This window comes from Oryzias melastigma, linkage group LG5 (genome assembly GCF_002922805.2).
Source record: "Oryzias melastigma strain HK-1 linkage group LG5, ASM292280v2, whole genome shotgun sequence".
Taxonomy (NCBI): Eukaryota; Metazoa; Chordata; class Actinopteri; order Beloniformes; family Adrianichthyidae; genus Oryzias; species Oryzias melastigma.
Window position 1 is genome coordinate 35,501,918 of NC_050516.1, and position 18,680 is coordinate 35,520,597.

General features: G+C 37.8%; 2 protein-coding genes across 2 annotated transcripts in view; one reads left to right on the plus strand and one right to left on the minus strand.

The window, feature by feature from the left end:
* Positions 1-2,608, plus strand: part of cacna2d3 (calcium channel, voltage dependent, alpha2/delta subunit 3) — a 57,916-nt gene extending 55,308 nt beyond the window's left edge. The window contains exon 39 of the mRNA XM_024270561.2: positions 1,886-2,608. Within this exon, the coding sequence (XP_024126329.1) occupies positions 1,886-1,978 (93 nt within the window). The 3' untranslated portion in view covers positions 1,979-2,608. The remainder of the gene's footprint in view (positions 1-1,885) is intronic.
* Positions 2,609-4,222: 1,614 nt separating this feature from the next.
* LOC112145138 overlaps positions 4,223-18,680 on the minus strand; it is a gene marked incomplete in the record, with an annotated part of 43,765 nt that continues 29,307 nt past the window's right edge. The window contains 13 exon segments of the mRNA XM_036212094.1: positions 4,223-4,747; positions 4,835-4,875; positions 5,069-5,144; positions 5,245-5,297; positions 5,393-5,412; positions 6,951-6,969; positions 7,091-7,210; positions 14,452-14,526; positions 14,698-14,859; positions 14,931-15,221; positions 15,357-15,632; positions 16,575-16,865; positions 17,002-17,277. Of these exon segments, the coding sequence (XP_036067987.1) occupies positions 4,655-4,747; positions 4,835-4,875; positions 5,069-5,144; positions 5,245-5,297; positions 5,393-5,412; positions 6,951-6,969; positions 7,091-7,210; positions 14,452-14,526; positions 14,698-14,859; positions 14,931-15,221; positions 15,357-15,632; positions 16,575-16,865; positions 17,002-17,277 (1,793 nt within the window).

Sequence of the window (18,680 nt, forward strand, 5' to 3'; positions counted from 1 at the left end):
TGCGAGGGAGAGGGCGGCGAGGGTAAGGCCGGCGAGGGGGAGGGCGGGTAGCGACTGCGGGCCATCCAACGCCGCTTGCGGCTTTAATATTGGATTAATATTTTACCTGCTGATCGGGTCACTGAAAGCACATTTCCAAAGCTGAGTTCCTGATTGGCTGATGCGACGCGGTGACCTGTCAAACTTCTGTGATCTGCTGTTAAATGCAGCCAAACATTCGAATGTTACACAGTATGAGCCATTTAGTCTAGTTTCTTACAGACCAGAACACACAGAGAGCCACAAAGTCCCATTTTATTGTTTAAAAATGCACAATATTTGTGCTTTTTTGGCAATTAACCATTTATTCAGAAATTTTGTTTTTAAATATTACAATAATTGAATTACAACAGTGTCTATATGTTTCTATATATAACAGTTGTAACTTCTTTCACCTTTGACAGCAGCACACACTAGTTCCTTTCAAAATAAAACGCCACTCTGTGTCAAAAAAGTTCCTCCTGTTGTGGCAGCTTTTCTTACATTAAAAAAGCAAGGCATTCAAACGTGATATTTTTATCATTAGGATTTTGGAGTGTTTTTTTTTTCTTTTAAACCAAAAAATAAATATTTCAGAAGAATCTATTTATTTAAAAACAACTCAAAACATTTAGAATAACCTGAGCTTTTCATTGAGAACGCACAACTATCTATCATTTTCAATCATTTTAAACCACTTTTTTTTCAAGTTTGGAACCACTTTAGTGTAATTTACCAAAATTAAAAAAACACTTTTAGGCTTTTATTTGACTTACTATAAATTAAAAACACAAATTTAAAAAAACGTTTCTACAAATTTTCTGACAGTAAATTACATTTTTCCTTAGATGCTCGACATGTTAAACGGAAATGACAAAGCTAAACTAACAAATCTCTTATTTAGAAAAGTTCATCAAAGCTAAAGAGACACTAAAAAGGGACAAAAGAGCCACAGGTTACAGACCCCTGGGCTTGAACTTCAACATATTGAACAGAGTAGAAGTTATTGACATGTCTTAAGACATCTTCAATGAAACTAAGCACTGAAATGAGGAACCGATTGCAGCGGCTTCTTTCAGTTTTGGTAGAATCATAGCGGTTCCTACCTGAAACCAAACTTCGGTGCCCAACCCTACGTACCACAAGTCAAACTACAACATTTTGACTAATTTTTGTACTGTCCTGTACTGCAGAAAATCAATAGACGTCAATGAGCACAACCAGAATTAAGGAGCACCAGATTATAAAGCAAATATTCCATATTTTCTTTTAAATTAAGGAATTTCAAGTGTATTTGAAAAATATGTCATAGGTTACTTAATGAGTTGGGATTTCATTTCGGATTGTTAGATAGTAAAATGGTAAAATTAACTGTTTTTTTATTTAAATACTTATTACTATTGCATTGAAATGATCATAAGTGATAGGATGTATTTTATTTTGAAAGGAAAGTGAACTTCTCTCAAAAGTAAAAAAAAAAAAAATAAATAAAAAAAGGCAATTTTCTTTTAATGTTTGTGCTTTATCATGGACATTTTTATTGGGTGAAGGAAGACTTTGTGGCTCCTACTGGGCACTGAGAAATTAACCCGAATGGTTGCAGAGCTCTGGGTTAAGCTCTGGTGATTCCAAAAGGGATAAAACTGGTTACAAAAAACAGATTTACATATGGATTTTTAGACTATAATTAAATGATTGCTATTATTTTAGCACTATTTGTGTCTTTTTTCACATTTTAACACCACACAGCCATAGCTGTAAATTGGTGTTATTATAGAAATGTAATTATTTGATGTGAATGTGTTGGAAGAAATTAGACTTTTATTTATTATTTTTTCTACAAACATTTCTTCTACGTTTCTTTTAGGAGAATGCCATGGAGTGCGGCTCAGCCTCCCGTCTCTCCCGCTCTCTGACTGCAGGCCTGCTGCCTCTGATCGCAGCGACCGTCAGCAGGTGACCACGAGTCAAGGCGCTTCATTCACACGGAGAACGCGATCCGTCAGACATCCAACTGCTCACACCTTTACAGTAGGCATTGCTCTGCTAAGACAGTCTTTAGAGATCCACATCCACAAATGCAGAAGCCCATGGGAGCGCTTGGTGACCTTATTGGGTGCGACGAAACCACTGTGCTGACAGAACCTCACATTGTTCTGAATGTGTGCTGAATCATCATAGATAAATACATAGAGAGCTTTATCGTCTGTCTGAAAAACCTCATTGTGCAGAGGATGATAGTTACACATTAAATGTTTTTACAGTGCAGTTTTGTTTTTCTGAGCATTAAAAAATAGGACGCTGTGTAGTGGGAAGCCTTTACTCCAGCCAGTAATTGATAAAAGCAAATGTCATGATGCTTTCAGCTCCTGAAATATATAAACGACACAAGAATTCTTTTGATTTAAATGAAGGATTATTAAAAAAAATGTGAATTATTCGATGACGGAGAGCTAAAAGAAAGTAAAGATGCATGTCGAAGACTTGAAGAAGTGTTTTTGAAAGTTGTTATATTGATGTATTTAGTTTTCATGATGTCCTCATATGTCCAGAAAAGATCACGAATAAATTAAAAAATATATGTATTTTCCTTTTGTTTCTTTCTGCTGCTTTTTTTCTTCACGTCTGTTTTGTGATTGTTCGTTTATCTGGTTGAATTTGAAGGGATTTAAAAAATCTGTATACAAGTATTATTATAAAAGTGGTGTTTTAATAATAAAAAAATAACATTTATAAAAGTAAACGACCTTTACACCTTTTAGGAATCTGCCTGTTTTGACCGAAAAAATACAGTAATGGTTAACCTTTTTACAAGTAGTTCTATTATTTTTAGATATAGTAGCACATTTCACAGTCTTAAATTAGCATAATAATTGTTTGTTTTAAAATAGGAGGGAATTTTTGTTCAAATTATTGTAGAATCTTTGTAAACTGTGAATGACTTGAGATTTTTCTGTAAAGCTTTGCATTGGCAGTATTTCTAAGAGATAAAATCAATCTTAAGGGCTTCACATTGGTAAAGTGGACTAAAATGAGAGAGTTTGAGGTTATAGCCCCAGGTAGTGTCCTGGAACTTTGTGACCATGAACTGGAATAAGCAACTATAAAAAAAACAGATGGGTCTATTATTAGAAAATAATAAAGTGTTTTTTTCCTCCAGCTGCTGCTGTAGCTTCGTGGGTTTAGATTAATATTGACATGCTAAAAATGTTATATTTTCTATCAGTGTTGCATCTTATTGTTAACGTGTTTGACTTAAAACTCAATAACTAGTTGTCTGCTAGAAGTTTAAAGCTTGGGAAAGGATGGTGCTCTTAGGTTCTGTCCTCTAGTCTCATTTACTTCTCTTTTCCTCTATTATTTATTATTTATTTTATTTAGCTACCTTTGCTTCAGTTTGGTGCAGTGTGATTCATGTGTTGTTCGTCTTTCCCGCTGGGAGCAGGAGAGATTTAAGATCTTCTGTGCTACTGTGCTTGGCCATGGACCTCGCCTCCGGCTCGTCGTGGCCGTGGACCTCGCCCCCACCCATATTTCTATCTGGATGACGATAAATACAGATAGATACGCAAATTCCTCTTTAACAGTCCTGGTACATCACCTGTCTTTCCTAGGAGAGGATCTCTCCTTCATGTTGACATCCCTGAGGTTTCTTCTTTTTTTTCCAAGGATCAGGTTTTGGTTTTTTTAGGAGTTTTTCCTCATTGAGGAGAAGTGTCTAAGAGCAGGGATAGTCTGTTTAATTTGGTTTAATTTGGTTTCTACTTATGTACAATTACTGGTATGAAACCCAATGAGACAATTGTTTGTGAAATTGGGCTATATAAAGAAAATTGAATTTACAGTATGGGCTGCACGGTGGCGCAGCGGTCAGCGCTATTGCCTCAAGAAGGTCCCGGTTCAAATCTAAAACAGAAACATCAACTGGGGACCTTTCTGTGTGGAGTTTGCATGTTCTCCCCGTGCATGCGTGGGTTTTCACCGGGGACTCCGGCTTCCTCCCACCGTCCAAAAACATGCTTCATAGGTTAATTGGTGACTCTAAATTGCCCCTAGGTGTGAATGTGAGAGTGAATGTGTGTGTGATTGAGGCCCTGCGACAGACTGGCGACCTGTCCAAGGTAAATCCCGCCTTCGCCCATCAGTAACAGAGTTAGACTCCGGCACCCCTGCGACCCCGAAAGGGACAAAGCGGACAAGAAAATGAATCAATGAATGAATGAAGGAATTTATAGTACACAAAACTATTTATTGATCATTTATGTGATGAAATGAACATGGCGTTTTAATTGTGATTTCTGTCATGAAAAAGCACAAAAATTTCCAATTATTTACACTAATAATTGGGCAGTATTTTCCTAAATGTTCTGCAGAAAAGGATCAACAGTCAGAAAAAAAAAAAATTCAGCACAACAGTGAGTGAACAAAATGTCTGCTTTCAGGAGAGAAAAGTCCTAATTCACAAAAATCCCATTTCCATAGTTACAGTCTCACTCTGATCATCTGTTGTAAAAGGAAGGAGGCCAAAGATTTAAGCGGTCAATATTCTTCCTTTACTGTTCCTGTCTGTGGATTATGTTTTACATTTCCACAGACTCGTCTGCTGTTTGGACAGTAGATTCAGAGTAGAGGTGTGTCAGGTGAGCTGCAGCTTGTGGTACGTCACATCTCTGAGTGCAGGTGAAGGGTCCTCGTCAGCGATTGAGGCATAAACGTGGTAGACGTCAGACTGATGAAAGAAAACATCAAGATCTCCTTACACTTTTAGGTTCTTTTTGAACACATAGAAGAAATAGATCAAATATTTGTTGCTTACACTTTCATTTGGAGATTGAAGGCCATCTTTCTGCTCAAACTCTGTGAAAAACAGATAAGAAGTTGATCAAAAGAATAATTTATTACATTATGTGGATAAATAAAAGTGGTTGTTGTTGATGAAAGTCATAAGTAGTGTAAAACATGAAGCAATGATAAATGATTAGTAATTTCAATACAGAGAAATGTCTCATTAGAGGAAGAACATAAACTTTCATTTCACATTTGTGCTCACCAGCTGGACAGTCGACTGCTGGTAAAATACTGTTCATACAGACGGATGTGATTTCATTATAAGGCCCTGGAGTTAACTAATTTTTGAAGACAAGAGAATACAGATTAAATCCAAGTTTACTGTTTTGTTCACTTTCACACATTTATTTCCAACACATTAAAATAAGTCATACTAACTTCTAGCATTTCCTGGTCTTCGCTGTGAATATTTCTCGTTTGCAAGAAGTTAGCTGAAATAAATCATAAAAAAACAGTTTTAGAAAAAAATCAGAATCATCAGTGGCAAATCCTTATTTTTTCTTGGATCAGGGAATTGTTTCATTACCAGAAGAGTAAACTTTATGTCTGTGTGAAGAGAGAAAAAAATAAATCTTTATTGCAACTACAAACAGTTCACAAAACATTTTACAGATCTTAATAAATGTAAATAAAAAGAACATAAATGGTCTTTTTCTTAATTTATATATTTTTAAACTTTGATATGTAATGTGATTGTTTTATTTAAGCAAATAAATGAGATTCTTAAAGAAATTTTAAACAGGAAACATTTTCAAGATGATTTAAGAACAAGGAATAAATAATGTTCGAGTCATTCATACGATTTGTTCTTACTAAAACCATTTATCATAAATGATGTTCCAAACTAGCCCAAAACTTCAACTTGTGATATTTTTTTTATATGTATTTAAGAATAAATATACAGGCTATCTGTTTGTTGGTTTGAGTTTTCTGTTCCAGTGCTTTAAAGTGTAGCCAAACCTTAAATCAACTTTTTTATTGTCTGTTGCCCTCTGTAAATGGGGCTTTAAACATTCTGACTGTTGTTCGTTGCCAAATTTTTATAAATTGAAATAAATTGATTTAATTCTTGAAAATATAGTCAAAAACTATCTGGGTGCTGCCCCCTAAAGGTTGAATTGGGGTATTGCAGTTGAATTTCGTGATAGGTCAAAACATCTGAGTCACACGCCATGATCTGCTGCTCCAGTAATGGTAACAGTCCTGCTCCCAAGCCCCGCCCCTCTGACTGGATTTTCACATTTCGGCTGTGGGTGGAGTCAGCCTCCAACTTCCCTGTTTGGCTACCCTTGAAGATCCTGAGTTATGTTCCTTTAATCAATCGGTCCCCTGTCTCTCCCTCTGCCCATCAGTGGGATCCATCACCAGAGTACTAGCACTTCCTGGGTCTCAACACTACACTTCCCATCAGCTCCTGCTGTCACTCCTAGAAGCCCCACAGCCATTTTTCATCTGCAGTCACTCCCAGCAGTATCCAATATCGTGCCAGTGACATTCATTAGTCCACTGGTTTGACAGTATAAATCCTTGAATCCTGAGTCAGTGGACTGAGTTCTGCTTATTGCGGAGTCTTGTTTGTGCCACTGTCCGCATCGCTGAGCGTTCTCATCCTAACACGAACTTCTGTTTCATCTGACCCCGTTTCATCTTCAACTCTGATTGTTTGCCGCCTGCCCCGACCCTCGCCTGAACCCTGACCACTCTGGTTGTTCTCTGAAGCCCTCATGCTCGTGTTTGACCTCTGCCTGCCGGACCCTGATTTAGCTTTGTGGACTTAAAGCTGTGCTTCACTCCTGTTCTCCTGCCTGTGCCAAAATAGACCTGCTGCACTTGGATTCAGCGTCTGTGACAGTTCCTGCATCTTCAGGTTTCATTTTGATTACCTCTCTATATTTGAGCTTGTGTTTTTTCAAGATTCTAGATGCAGCTGATTCATAAATATTTTGGCAACATCTTGACTGAAGGCCCCAAATAATGTCTTTTTAGGAAGAAATTATGTTTGTGTCATACATAAAACTAGCAAGGTGTTGTCAAATTACAACAGGAAGCCCTGGTTAAGATGAGTACAGTAATCAGCTCCTTACCTGCTTGTGGCATATTTTTCTGAAAATTATTGAGAAAAGAAAACGGTCATCAGTGACTAATGAGATCATCAAATACAAAACGAGGGTCTTAGAAACAACACAGTAAATCTGTAAGGGGGATGAAAACTTAAAGGACTTACTACTTCTTCTTTTTGGACAGAGAAGTATCGCTACCAGTAAGATGACTCCCACAGTGACACCAAAACCCGGTCCAATCGCAGCCAGGTGGAAGAGTTTCCACTCAGGTTTATCATTTACTTCTGAGAGGAAACAAAACCCACAAAGATTCAGTTACACTTTACTTTCAGAGGGTCAAAAACAACTGGAGACGGCCAAGGAAATTTTAGATTTGATTAGCAAGGGTTTATTTCAAGCAACAAAAAACAAATCATGTTTTATACAATCAATCATCAGCACTCATAAATACATGTCAAAGCCAGGAGAAGTTATTTGCGTGCATTATCATTATGCGGTTTTTAGGAAGGAAGTCTAATTCTGATGAATTTAACAGGAACATTTGAGCAAAGAAAACCATAAACCACAAAGGTGTTTAGAGAACAGGTCTAATGCGATGTTCCCACCGGTCTCAAGCAACCACTTTCAGTGAGAAATCTATGTAAACTCACAATTTAGGTTTCCACATTCTAAATTATCGCATTTACACGTTGTTTAAGTCTGTTTTTGGGCTCTCTGTACAAAACGTGATGCCACTGAACATGCATTGAAAGTTAAAACAAGTTTAAAGTTAGCCAAATAGGGATTCAGATTTATTAGGAACGTGTGGGTTGCATCCTCTTTAATTCTTGGAAGAGCCAAAAGTTTGAAAATTGACCACAGAGGAGAAATGAATAATTGCTGCTTGTTTTCGGCTGGAATTATGTGACCCAAATTTTTCATGTATTGGAATAGACCTATTAAAGAATAAACCTAGAGCAAGATTTGGAAGATTTGAACCATGTGACATTTTGTACCAAGTATCTTCTAATATTTGCTGGTATCGGGTAGTGACAGTGCAATAAAAGTTCGTTCAAGAACCTTCACTCAGTGCATTCTGGTACACACATCACATGCCCAGTATGCATGTTGCATAATGTGTTTGTATTCATCTTTAATGGGTAGGGTTTTATCTATTAAGTTAAGCCAAAATTCGATTTAATTCACAGTTTTAAAGCTACGATTTGGATTTTTTCCAATTTTTTTTTCTCAACACAATGAAATGAAGATATTTTAAGGCCAAGTATGTTTTCTTTTTGCCTCTTACACCAAACTGCCTGTTTTCAATACAAATAGACAGTTCTACACAAATCTTTACATGATCACAAATCCTTTCATACTCGGTTCATCTTGTGCTCCAGGTGACGGACCGCTCCGCACCTGTGCCCGCTCAGCGCAACCCCCCACCCAGCTGCTGCATGTATTCGCGCACACTCACTCGCACTCAGTGCAAATGACCGATCACATGCAGCTCGCAGAAAAAAACACAGAGCAAAAGAGAGTTAATAAAAAAGAGCACGGCTCCCAGGAAAGAGTCAGAAGGGAAATAGTTATGAGGCTGTGTCGTCACCCATGATTCTTGTCACGTCAAGTTGCAGTAAAGTTGTGATTAAATGTAAAGTTGCAGGATGAGCAACAAATCTCGGGTTTGTTTGAATTTACGTTAATAGATGCGAACACAACGCGAAATCCTGGAGGGACTGACTTAAATGAAACTTTTAAATCAAAAGGAGCTGCGGATATTTTCCAGGAGAGCGCAGTTGAAGAGCAGGCAGTAAGTCTGCTATGCGCACACTTGCAGCAAGCCTGCATGAAGAAATATCATCTGCTCTGCATTTCTAAATGTAGGCGCAGGCAGTGACAAGACGATTTTTCAATTTTCTGCAATAACGTTGACAAGTTTGAATCAGTTTCAAGAAGAATCGTTACATCTTTAGTAATAGGTGTTTGAAATGACCTGCGAGACCAGGCGGCTGCAGGCGGGAAAAGGCGCCTCAGATGAAGGCGAATGCTGTGCTGCAGCGAGACTGAACGAGTACAGGAAGTCAGGGTTCACCTTAACATTCGGTTGAATTTTAAAATGTCTCTCCCCTTTAGTATGACCTATACCAATATGTATTTTATATTAATTTTTAACAACTGTCGGCAGACAACAAAGGAAAAATAGCCACTGGGTTTATTTATTGTTCACTGCCCCAAAGACATAAATAAAATTGAAATTAATGATAACTTTTAAAGGCAACAGTAACACACATGACCACAGATGGTTTAAAATCTTGTTTATTTTTACATCAGTGGTTAGCAGCAACCTGTTTGTCTTACTTCGTCGCGGTGTAGGTGGGGGTGGGGGAAGAGTGTGAAAGTGTGCATGAGAGAGGAAGCACGCGCCATGAAGAAAAAGGCAGAGTGCATTAGCGTGTGATAGCGTTGTCATTTTTGGAGTGTTAGAAAAAGTCATCAGGAGTCTGCAACCTGCAGCTCCAGATCCACATGTGGATCTTTCATCTCTCCATGGTGGCTCCTTGGCCAAACATAAAATAAGTCATGGAGACTGCTGATCCAGCCATGTCGACTATCTGAGTCAGCAGCTCCCTGATAGTGGCTGCCTAACCAAAACTACCTAAGGAAAACAAATAAACAAAGCCCGCAAACTAAGACTACCAAGATCCAACTCCAAGCTAAAATATCAAAACTTAGGAGTGTAAGACTGCTGAGGGCAAAGAGGATAAAAAAATTGATACAAGAAAAATAAATTGGCTTTTTTTAAGTAAAGACTACTTAATTATCATTTATTTAATTTAGATTGGTTACATGTATAAATTGATGGCTGAGGTTCACATAGATGATAAACTTTGTAGGTTTTTACATCCCTGTTGACCTGAAGACTTGTTATTTGCTCAACTCTACCTCCAGAGTGAACAGATTTCATTAGCAAAGCAAAACTTTGGTAAAAAGTTTGATCTTTTATCAGTTAAAAACACTATCTTATGCTGCACAACATTAGTTACTAGCTGTCCAGAAATGCACTGAGATGATCATGTTTGGCACAGAGTATATTTATTTTGAGAATAAGTAAAAAAATAAAATATAAAATCACATTTTGAGAGATTTAAGTTTCTTTTTATATTTTTGCTTTTATTCGTGGCAAAAAATAGACATAATTCATATTTATTATTTTTTTAAAAAGAAGGCCATGAATTCAAAAATCTAAATTTCTTAAAGGCTAAAGTAAAACTTTATAGTTCCTTCTAGGTAGGGATGTCCCGATCAGGTTTTTTTGGGCCCGATCCGATTCCGAGTCATTTGATTTTGTGTATCTGCCGATACCGAGTCCCGATCCGATACTTTTATAAGACATTTAAAACATGAATAAATTGAAGAAATAGATTTGTGTTGTCCCTTATTTATATTTTAATAACCTTATTTTATCATTAAAAACTTAAATAAAACACTTCTGTGAAGTAGCTTTAATAAACAAGTAAAAATACAGCAAATATAAACTAGGAAAGAAAATACATTTTTCTTGTTATATAAGTGATAATTAGTCATGTGAGAAAGTTTAGTGACTTTAGCTTTAACAAATTTAGAGCTATTGAACATTTTTGACCAAATGTGATTCCTGTCCTCATTTAAAATTCTTAAAAATAAATTATGAATTTGTTTTAGCATAAAATTTGATGAGTGTTCATGAATAGCTTATATTATTATTAGTTTTAATTTATTAGTTTTATTTAGTTATTTTTAAGATTATGTGCTTATTTTTTAAGTTCTTAAGACATCACATTTTCGGTTTTATTACCACAGTAGTTAATTTTCTTAACTGTTATTTCTCTGTCAGATAAATAAAACAGGCATATCAAAGGACAGCTCGGGTCCTAAGGAGTTAAATCACAGCGCTAGCATGTAGCAGTTAGCACCTGCTGTTTAGCCATCTGTCTGCAGCATGAAGAGCTTCACATTAAAAAGAAAAAAATACTGTCTTCTTCTGTTGGAATACCTTTAGAGGTTGTTGTTTGAGTTATGACAAACCAATAGAGATATTTGCTGTCAGTTTAAAGCCTTTTCAAAAGAGTTATTGGTCCCGGAAGTTAGCTTTCTAGCTAGCTTTGTTTACAAGTTAGCCTTCTGCTCGAGCTGCTGCCGTTTTCTGCTGCGTTTTCTGGTGATGACATTTTGTGATCTTTTCGTGACATGCAGACTTGGAGTGGAGTATTTATCCGAAATGGTAAGATGAAATATAAAGCTCTGATCATAATGAGAATAAATGAAATATCCGATCCTTATCGGACAAAGGAGTCCGATTCCGATCGAGTCCCAAATCACGTGATCGGCCCCGATTTCAGATCACGTGATCGGATCGGGACATCCCTACTTCTAGGTTTCAATTAGTAGAAAACCCAAATGGCTCTATACTAGGAGTGTATTGGCAAGAGTCTGGCAATAAGATACGTATCCTGACACGTCTCACGATACGACATGTATCGTGATATCCCAAGACTGCACCGAAGCAATTTTTCCCTTTTTTTTTTTTTTTTTAGGAGTATGACTTAAATTAAATCTACCTGTAATAAAATGGCCCAACTAATTTTATTTATTGATCACAGCATTAAGCACATTGACTGTATCTCATATACAAGTTGGTTTTATCCAGAAATTCATGCTGCTTTTCTTTTGGTAAATTACAAAATATTTGTTTTTTTAAGGGAACAGTCAATTTTGTCTGATTTCCACAACAACATATTTTTCAATTAAAGAAAAAATAGAACGTTAAGTAATAAGTTTCTAAAAGTGTGATTGCAAGGTTGTTAAATCTAGCATTTAAATGATGTATTAACCTGATCGAGTGCTTCAAAAATGAAGGGGGAAAAAAGCCAGTTCTTTCCAGAAACATTTCAGTGTAATGACAGGATGAATGTGACTTAGATGTTTCATTTACTTGACAATCAGCGCTGAAGCTCAAATTTTCTTAAAACCGGAAGTAAATGGGTATTTCACTGCTAATCGCTGCGACATTTCCCTTTTTTCAGAGCGTACACATCACTCTGATCCATCAGGTCTCTGAACAAAATCTATAGCCGTTAAGTTCAGCAGAACTTTTGCTCGCTTTGCTGACAGCATTTTGATGGAGGCTCCGTGCATGACCTGCTGGAGCTCCACTGCTCCTTCTTATCTGACCCTCTACAAAGGTGGAAGTGGAAAACAAAAGCAAGACAGTGAAGAACGCTCATAAATAGTTAAATAAATGTTGCAATGGCAACATTTAAAGGGTTAGTAATGCCCTGGGACAAAGCTAAAATAAGTATCCAGTTATATTCCATATGTTCTAATGTATCAAAAATAACAAATAATTACCGTTGACAAAATCAGGTTTTTGTAAAATTTGACAAAATCAAGGACAAATCACACTCGCATTTCGCCCTGCTTCAGAAACGGCTCGATTTGGGTCACGTGACGCGTTGACGTCACATGAGTGAGACAGCGCCAGCAGCAGAATGCAGGCGGACCCGGGGTGTCAAAGAATACATGTATGTGTGTTCTGCGGCAAAGTATAATTCTATAAACGTCGGTGTTATGGTCCGACGGAGTATTAGGGCCACCAAAAAAAATAAAAAATTTAAATTATGATTTTTAAAGTCGTAAATTTACGAGATTTACAATCGAAATGAGCCTATTGTGAATGAACACTGAGCAGAACCAGACCGACTAAACTGTGAAAAGCTTCTGATTTCAACAGGTAAACTGAATGTTTAAAACATTGTACATTTTTGGAAGTTTCTTTGTTTGATTTGCAGTTTATTAATCATTGATGGTGGCTTGCGGGATCTCTGCATCCCCTGTTGTTGTTGTGTGTTGAAACGGGACGATTCATGTGGAGAATGGGGCGGAGGACTGTTTACATTCTCATTTTTTTCTGCGCATATCAGAGACATGCAGTAAGGTGGTGAAAGAGCTTCTGGGTATGAGAATAAAGTGATTAAATAAGTGAATAAATAAATAAATAATGATAAAGTGGTGGACGGTCCTGCAAACATGTCTCTAAGCTCTTTATTTTGCATATGAAACTCTGCATTACCGACCCAGATAGTCAGCGTCATTGATGATTTGATTTAGAGTCGCCAAAAGGTTCCGATCTGTAAATAAAGCTTCACGTGATGCTCCACGTCTTCCAGCTTCGAGCATGGCTCTGATAAACGGACAGCTTTCAGTTTCATCGGCATTCTCAGCGTCACTGTCAGCCACCACCAGTGTGTGAATGTGTGTGTGAATGGGTGAATGGGTCTGTGACTGTGAAGCGCTTTGGGCCCTCGAAGGAGGGTAGAAAGCGCTATACAAGTATACGCCATTTACCATTTACCATTTACCATTGCCAAATAGTGAGCTCCTACTTTCCGCGCTGCCGGCTCAAATTGATAGGGCTTTACAGTCCTCAAACCACAAACACCCGGCGCCTCTGAATCAGCGTCACTTTTAGAACAAATGTTTCCACAATCTGAGTCTGAAGACAGAATTGTGGACCTGGAAATATCGCCGCTATCGCTAGCTCCGACACGCTAAGGAGAAGCCATCTTGCTATGTTGACCCCTTTGACGTCACACGCACCACGTGACCAAAACGGAGCTTTTGACCCGGAAGAGACAGGTTTGCCAAATTTGGCCTCAAAAATGCCGTTTTATTTCAATATTTCTTGCTCAAAACACGCCAAAACATTTGGAAATGGTAAATATAAGGCGAAATACAGTTAACACCGAAAATGACCCACAACCCCATTACTAACCCTTTAAATTGATGCAAATATCGCCAAACAAAATATCGCGATATATCCCCAAATCGATTTTTTCCTGCACCCCTACTCTATACTGTTAAAGGTTGCCGACCCCTTCTCTAAAAGAACTGAGACTGGTTCATTGGCGTCACACGCTCTAGAGACTGTGAGGGTCCCAACAGGGGGGTGAACCCCGGATGATGATCTCACCTGCATCTTCCGACCACAGTCAGAGAACAAAACAACAAAAGTTCAAAAACTACTTTCCAGAAAGAGTTAAACAATACACCAATTTCTTTCATTTAGCGACAATATTTCTGATCCTGTCGAACTACAAGAACTGTCAGAAAACTATTTCCCACAGTGCACTGTTTTGTAGTCATCAAGGCAACTTGCAGTCAGCGCAGCACCAGATTTCCACTTGCACTCGCCTAGGTAGGTGCCTTGCATCGCCTCTTTCTCGTAATATTTTTTTGAGGATTGAAATGTGACGTCACAGCAAAAACTACCCAACATGCACTGCAACCCAGGTGATCTGCACAGGTCTGCATCTGCCTGTATGATCTCAAACACACCTAATGCTAGGCATGTGATGTGAACAGGGGTTCTTGAACATACTTTTAAAATATGTTGTTCACACTGCAATGTCGCGACCCCATACGTCACTACCAAATCTGAGTCTAAAAGACAGTGAGAGTGAATCCTGAAGCTCATTTCATTATGTGAGATGTTCACAAAACTCACCTTTGGTTTGAGTCCCTGAAGTCACGTAAGATGTCAACAGCGTGGTAGTTGAGGTGCGAGTCTCTTCGGTTACAGCTGTTTTTAGAAGACATCAATAGAACAGCTTGCTCTCTTTAACAGTGGACCTCTTTTTTACCATTAATGTATTGGTGGTAGAAATATTTACACTAACTATGATCTATGAACAGTAAAACTGAAATGATTTAACATCATTCCGCATTATTGTTTTCATGTTTGGTTTGTTACCTGGTTGAGGATTCACAGACGTCAGAGTAGTATGAAGCGATCTACGAGTGCTGCTCTCTGAGCCGACAGTTGTTGATGGTAAAATGATTTCCTCAGTTGTCGTTGTGATAACTGTGGTTGTTCTGAAAGGTGATGTCCACTGTGTTGTCGTAGAGGCCTTTGCTAAAATTTAGAATTGTACAGGAAGTGATTACATTCTTACAGTGTATTAAAAGTCCTGATTGATCACTTACTGATGTGGATGTAGCTGACGTTGCTGTGTGGAGACTGAGAGTTTCCTTCTTGCTGTTCCACTGGGTACAAACACGTTAGTTCAACCTCAGCAGGTGATCTTTGACTTGACATGGACAGAAGTTCAGCTGCTGTCAGTGTCTGCATGCAGGAGCTGATTCTGGTAGTTTTTGCTCTCAAAAAGTGGAAATGACATTCAGAGACAGAAAGAGATGATGGAGTCACACAGTTCAGTGTGGCCGAGTCTCTGTCTGTGATCACAGCTGGATTCACTCTCAGTTCAGGCTGAGGAACTGAAACAAGAAACAAGAGTTAAATCTGTCTTTTTTAAATAAATTTTTTGACAAATGTTCTTCCTTGAAAAGATCAAATCTGACTTTAATTCTCTTCACTTTCACTGCTAAACCACATCTGTTGTGTTTACTCACACTGAATAGTGATGGTCTTCTGTTCACTTTTTGGAGATATTGCACCATTAAGGTAAAAACATGAGACTTGAACTTTAGCAGGAACTCTTTGACTCGTCATCGTTATCAGCTCAGCTCCAGTCAGTGTCTTTGAACAAGAGAATCGTGTGGCTCGACTTTTTCCCTCAAAGAGCCAAAAACATTCCGTCAAAGACACCGGAGTCTGACAGTTTAATGTGACTGAATCCTTTTCTGAGATCAGCTGGGGATTCACGATCAGATCAGGTGGAAGAAGGTCTGAAAATAAGAAGAAGTAAATTAGAGATCATCATAATAATTTCAGGATTCAATAAGATTTATTTCTGAGAAGTAGACGGTGGACTACTTTTGTGTGCCAGTAGTTAAATCTGCTGAATTAGAATTTAAAAAAAATGCTGTTTTATCTTTTCTTATGTCAAGTAATACTTTTCACAACTGATAAACGTGAGTCTCACCTCCAGACCAACTGTCTGCTGAAGTCACTGACATCCTTTTTCTTTCTACAACTATGATGAAAGAATCATTTCTTATATTTAAAGCCAAATCAAACTAGTTCTCCCGCAAACTATAATCTTAATAGTCGACTAATCATCAATTATTTTTTTTCAGATGAGTCGACTGATCGGGTCATGCACAAAGTGGATGTAAAACACACATCATTAACTTTAAACTAACTAAAAACAAGATATATAGCATTAGCTGTGATAATTCTAGTGCTGATAGCTTAAGAGACTGAAATTGACAGCTGAAAACGCTGAAGCTGATCCAGCTAAAATATTGGCTAAATGCTGAATTAGCCTTGAAATCTGAAAATAAAGCCTAAGTTAGCCAAAACAGCTAGCATGTAGCTAAATTATTCGCTGAACTCCAAAGTAGTCCAAAAGACTGAAAAAAATCCTAAATAAGACAAACCGCTAACATGCAGCTGAAAACTAGCTAAACTCCAAATCAGCCTAAAGAACTTTAATAAATGCCAAAATAGTCCAAAAAGCTAGAATAATGCCATTATAACTTTTACTTTGCTACACTCTGACTCCATATATTATAAAGTAACGACTAATCGACTCTTAAATTAGTCGTCAACCATTTTATTAGTCGTCGATTAGTCGACTAATCGTGGCAGCCCTAAACCACACTTACCACTCTTTAAACCTTAAATAGGGAAGATTTTTCAAGAGAAAACCAGAACTGATCACTTACTGATGCGGATGTAGCTGACATTACTGAGTGGAGACTGAGAGTTTCCTTCTTGCTGTTCCACTGAGTACAAACACGTTAGTTCAACATCAGCAGGTGATCTTTGACTTGACATGACCAGAAGTTCAGCTGCTGTCAGTGTCTGCATGCAGGAGCTGATTCTGGTAGTTTTTGTTCTCAAAAAGTAGAAATAACATTGAGTGACAGAAAGAGATGATGGAGTCACACAGTTCAGTGTGGCCGAGTCTCTGTCTGTGATCACAGCTGGATTCACTCTCAGTTCAGGCTGAGGATCTGAAACAAGAAACAAGAGTTAAATCTGTTCTTTTTCAAAAACATTTTTTGACAAATTTTCTTCCTTAAAAAGATCAAATCGGACTTTAATTCTCTTCCCTTTCACTGCTGAACCACATCTGTTGTGTTAACTCACACTGGATAGTGATGGTCTTCTGTTCACTTTCTGGAGATTTATCTCCATTAAGGTAAAAACATGAGACTTGTACTTTAGCAGGAACTCTTTGACTCGTCATTTTTATCAGCTCAGCTCCAGTCAGTGTCTTTGAACAAGAGAATCGTGTGGCTCGACTTTTTCCCTCAAAGAGCCAAAAACATTCTGTCAAAGACACCGGAGTCTGACAGTTTAATGTGACTGAATCCTTTTCTGAGATCAGCTGTGGATTCACGATCAGATCAGGTGGAAGAAGGTCTGAAAATAAGAAGAGGTAAATTAGAGATCATGTTCATTATTTTCTACTGGGTTTGGTAAAGAACATAATACAACATCTCTATTAAAAATATAAAGCAACTTTAAAAACACAACTTACTGTTTATCTCAATGGTGGATGCATCACTGTCTGGAGATGTCAAGTTAAAAGCTCCGTCCTTTACTGTGTAGAAACATCTAACTTCAATGGTAGCAGGAGATCTTCTTTTAATTCGATTCAGAAGTTCAGCTCCTGTCAGTGTCTGCAGACAGCGGCCCTCAAAGAGCGTTTCACTTTGAGTGAAGAAAGAACACTCAGAAGTAGAATCTAAAGATGGACTCTGACACTTTAATGTCACTGAATCTGTTTCTCTCATCACAGATACATCCACTGTCAGTTTGGGTTGAGATAGATCTGAAATTTCAGAGGACAATATGACAGTTAATGGCTCACATTCATCTTTAAAATAACATCAAACAAGCATGTTACTGTTAAACAATCATAGACATGTAAAGATCACAGCTACACTGAACTCAGAGACTGACCGTGAGCTTCCAACTCCAGACAGAAATCTGTTGAAACAAGAAAACACAAAAGCATCCATGTTTGAAAGTTCTTCCTGGTTTGGTGGGACTTTAAATAATAGTTCAAACTAAAAACTCAAAGGAGACACTTACACATCAGTGTGAAGAGCAGTTGAAGCTTCATCATGATGAGGTGGAATGCTCTACACTCTGCACAGCTCTCTGTCTTCTGAGCTTCTTGTCTTGTTTTTTTGCGTCCTAAATCTACTTTCAGAAGTGAAGCTCAGCAGCTGACCACAGAAACACACTTCCACTTGAGTGTCTGACAGACCACACGACCAGTGTATATGGTACAACCCACATACTGAGGATACGGTTTAGAACTCTGTTGTTTAGAAGACTGAATTCGTTTGATAGATTTTCTCTTTTTCAAAGTCAGTACACCTGCTCATTACTTGATCTAAAAAAAACTCTGAAAATCACAAAGTATGATCTTTTAAAGGGTCTATATCATGCAAAATCAACTTTTGAACTTTTAAGTGTGTTATAATGTTCATTCCTCACTATAAAGATGCTAAAGTGGTATTTTGATCCATTCACACATTTGTGAGTATTCCTCTAAAGACCTGCGCTTTCAGCCCCTCCCAACCCAGAAAAAGGATTCAAAAATAACAAAGTGAGAACAGCCCCTTCCAGGAGGAGTCTGAGCCGCCAGCACCACCTCCAGGCTAACACCCAATGTCTCTGTGGTGATCGGCAAGACTCTTTCATTTGAAATGCACAACACCGTATATCTTTCAAATGTTTCTCAAATTCAATATCTGGTCTAACGTGTCTGTTACTGAAGACACCGGTCTCTGTAGTGACCAGATTCCTTTAAG